The sequence below is a fragment of the Poecilia latipinna genome, unplaced genomic scaffold (genome assembly GCF_001443285.1).
Source record: "Poecilia latipinna isolate Pla-1442-1.1 unplaced genomic scaffold, P_latipinna-1.0 Scaffold587, whole genome shotgun sequence".
In the NCBI taxonomy this organism is placed as follows: domain Eukaryota; kingdom Metazoa; phylum Chordata; class Actinopteri; order Cyprinodontiformes; family Poeciliidae; genus Poecilia; species Poecilia latipinna.
This window is the reverse complement of record NW_015113203.1, coordinates 50,928-53,916: the sequence shown is the minus strand read 5'-3', so window position 1 is coordinate 53,916 and position 2,989 is coordinate 50,928. Positions and strand designations below refer to the sequence as shown.

General features: G+C 39.0%; 1 protein-coding gene across 3 annotated transcripts in view; it reads left to right on the top strand.

The window, feature by feature from the left end:
• The first annotated feature begins 658 nt into the window (after positions 1-658).
• LOC106953537 (E3 ubiquitin-protein ligase RNF34-like) overlaps positions 659-2,989 on the top strand; it is a 13,178-nt gene continuing 10,847 nt past the window's right edge. Inside the window, exons 1-2 of one of the 3 annotated variants that reach the window (XM_015042382.1) lie at positions 659-848; positions 1,317-1,535. In XM_015042382.1, coding sequence (XP_014897868.1) covers positions 843-848; positions 1,317-1,535 — 225 coding nt within the window. In that variant the 5' untranslated portion in view covers positions 659-842. Of the gene's footprint in view, positions 849-893; positions 1,005-1,316; positions 1,536-2,989 lie in introns of those variants that run through there. The other 2 variants (XM_015042380.1, XM_015042383.1) reach the window with 2 other exon arrangements.

Genomic DNA, 2,989 nt, shown 5'->3' with positions numbered 1-2,989 from the left:
TTAACCTACATGTTTCTTCAGATTCAGATTTAAAGGGTCTTAAATGTGTCAAAATACTACAATCAGCCACAGATTATCAGCAAAAAAGTTGCAATGTCTGTGTCTTGCTTGACTGGAAGAATTCACAAGCATTGATAATTGTGAGTGTGTGGGGAAAGTTAAGAATCTACACAATTTCTGCAGCCTGTGCTGTTCTAAAGCAGATGGAGGGCAGATCTTGACAATATATTATTAAGGATCTGTCCTCTCTAGTTTATCCCGATTATTCTGGAACAAATGCTTTCGTCGACCCGGCAGGTGAAAAACAGCAGCTCCCTGGTCAAAACAAAAGAGCCCAGTCAGGAACTGTCACTATATTACACATCAAGGTGGTCATATTAAATTGTTTGGCATTTTGGACTGGAAATGTCTACTTTTAATTTAACTTAAAACTTACCCATTTCCATTTCTGAGTAAAAGTAGGATACATAATGCATGTTGTATCCTGCTGCCATGCATAAAATGCAAGAAGATTGGGGGTAAAGATAATCTCTACTTGATAATCTCTTGAGATTAAAAGTTTTAGCTCATACACTGACATTGTGAAAGTAGTTTCGAGAGAATGAAGATATTTTGTTTCTCCTTTTAGTCCAAATGGAGGCGCTAATGCACCTCTAGCGTGGTTTGACAGTTGCCAATGAAGCCAGAAGCAGCAGCAGGGAGATAGCAGCGGTACTGAGTTAGTGCACTACAGTGGGTTGTTTCTTTGTCACTAGCTGTTATTTGGCTAAATAAGCTACCTACCTATTTGCAATGATTGCACCGGGTGTCGGGTTTTTCCCAGTAGCAACGTCGGAGCTACAATGAAGGTGCACTTTTTAAATGTATCTGTTGTCCATAGCAGCAATTACCTAACGCTGGCTAACCTAACGGTGGCTAATGTAACGGAAGCCCCGGCGGAAATCACAGCGGCCGGTGCTACATTAGCCTTTAAAATGCGTCGCTTATGTGTGAATGACTTTTTGGTGATTTTTATTTCTTACTAATTTATATGTTTTGTTATTCTGTTGTACTATTGGTGTAGTAAGCTCTTGTTTAGACTAGCATTGCTGTTTTCTTTTTCCTTTGTAAAAATGGTCACTCTGTATGTAATAATGCATAACAATTCTCTTGAGCAACACATTGGTTGTTTTTGTGGTTGCAGTGTTTATGCACCAAGCTGGGACGGCAGCTTCTCCTTGCTAGCAGCGTTGCTTACTTCCATTTATGAAGAACATCTTCAAAGTTGACATGGAGTGACACACCTTTGAGATGAAACAATGTTGTCATGTGTCCAGGCTGGGGCTTCGTCGGTGTGGGCTTCATGCTGTGGTCTGCTGAATGAAGTCATGGGTACCGGGGCCGTCCGAGGCCAGCAGCCAGGGTTTGGTGCCGGTGCCGGGCCCTTCAGGTTCGCCCCCAGTGCGGGATATTCCACGCACCCACCCAACAGCTCAGGGAACCCCGGCCTTGTTTGTAGGGCTTGTGGACAGGCCTTCTCAGTATTCAGGATTAAGGTAGGTCTCATTAGATGCGGTAGATTCCCGTCCACGTCAAATGTGCGTCATACGAAAACTAATTTTAAGTTTTGGAAAAACTTAAAATTAGTTTTTTCCAAAAACTTAAATTTCTTCTAAAATTTCTTCTTTCTTTTTTTTTTCCCCCAACAAAAAGAAAGAAGAAGAAGCAGCTAATCACTGAAGAAGCTTTTTCTGTCATGCTTTCTAAATCTGCTCACAAAAAAAGCTTTAAATAATAACAAAGATCATAGGTGACAGAAAAGTAAAGACCAAGACAGCTGCAATATATTAACAGCTAAAAATTCTGGGTTAGTTTATTTTTAATCTGTTAGTTGGATAGACTTTTTGCCGAGTGACTGAGATAATAAAGCTCAAACAGGCTTGTATGGAAGGGAATTTTGAATTAATCACAGTTGATATTATCATTGCAATTTTTAACAATATTAGAGGGGGAGGGGAATTTCTATATCTTCCAGCCTTGTTCTAATTGCTCAAATGTGTTGAAACAGGAAAAAAAAATCTAAAACGTGTACTGCAGGTAATTAGCATGGATTGCAGCTGCGTATAAACTTAACAAATCTGCACAAAACCCTTTGATTTCCTAAATGTTAACTGTGCATTAGTTGTGTTGGACTAAACTTAAGAGATTAGAACTGGAATGAGTTACTTAAGAGATTTTGAGAAGATCAGAATTAGGGTTAATACCCTGACAGTCTCACACGGACCCCCTCTATGTTCATCTAACACTTTTTCTGTCTTGGCTCAAAGTGAGATGTTCTTAAATGCTGTTTCTCCGTTTTTCTCCCTCATGTCTTCCTCATTTTCCTATGAATTTCGCTCTCTAACCGTTTTCTAACCTAATCTAACTGTTAGAAAACGGTTAGATTTTGTTTTCTAACCATGACATTACAGTCTGTTATCTCAAACGTTTGTTTAAAGCTTGTCATGAACTAGGACAGTTACAGGGTTTTGCATATGTGTCCTGCAGCGCCGCTCGGTTATTTGCCTTTTCAACCCTCTGATGCGTGAGTGACTGACTATACAGTCTTCCGTGAGTGGGTCCTTTTTGACCCGGGTTACAATCAATGTGTCTTTATGCTTCTTTTGTCATTTTGATTCAAAATAATGTTTTGTATAATACTTTCTACTGTGTTTTATTTTACACAAGAGTTATTTCATGTTTGAAATATTTTCATTTTTCACTTTTTTAAACGTTTTTAGAACAATTTGTAGAGCATTTCTGACAATTTGTAGAACATTTTTAAAACAAAATGACAACAGCAGCAATTTTGCAACAGCAATGATCAAATGTCAATAATGGACAATGTTAACATCCATTATGTGTGTGTGTGTGTGTGTGTGGGCACGGGGGGCTGAAGGAGGTGGAAAAGAGCACATTTCTTGAAACTAGCTAGCTAACCAAGCTAGCTAACATTACTGTCTCTATTCTG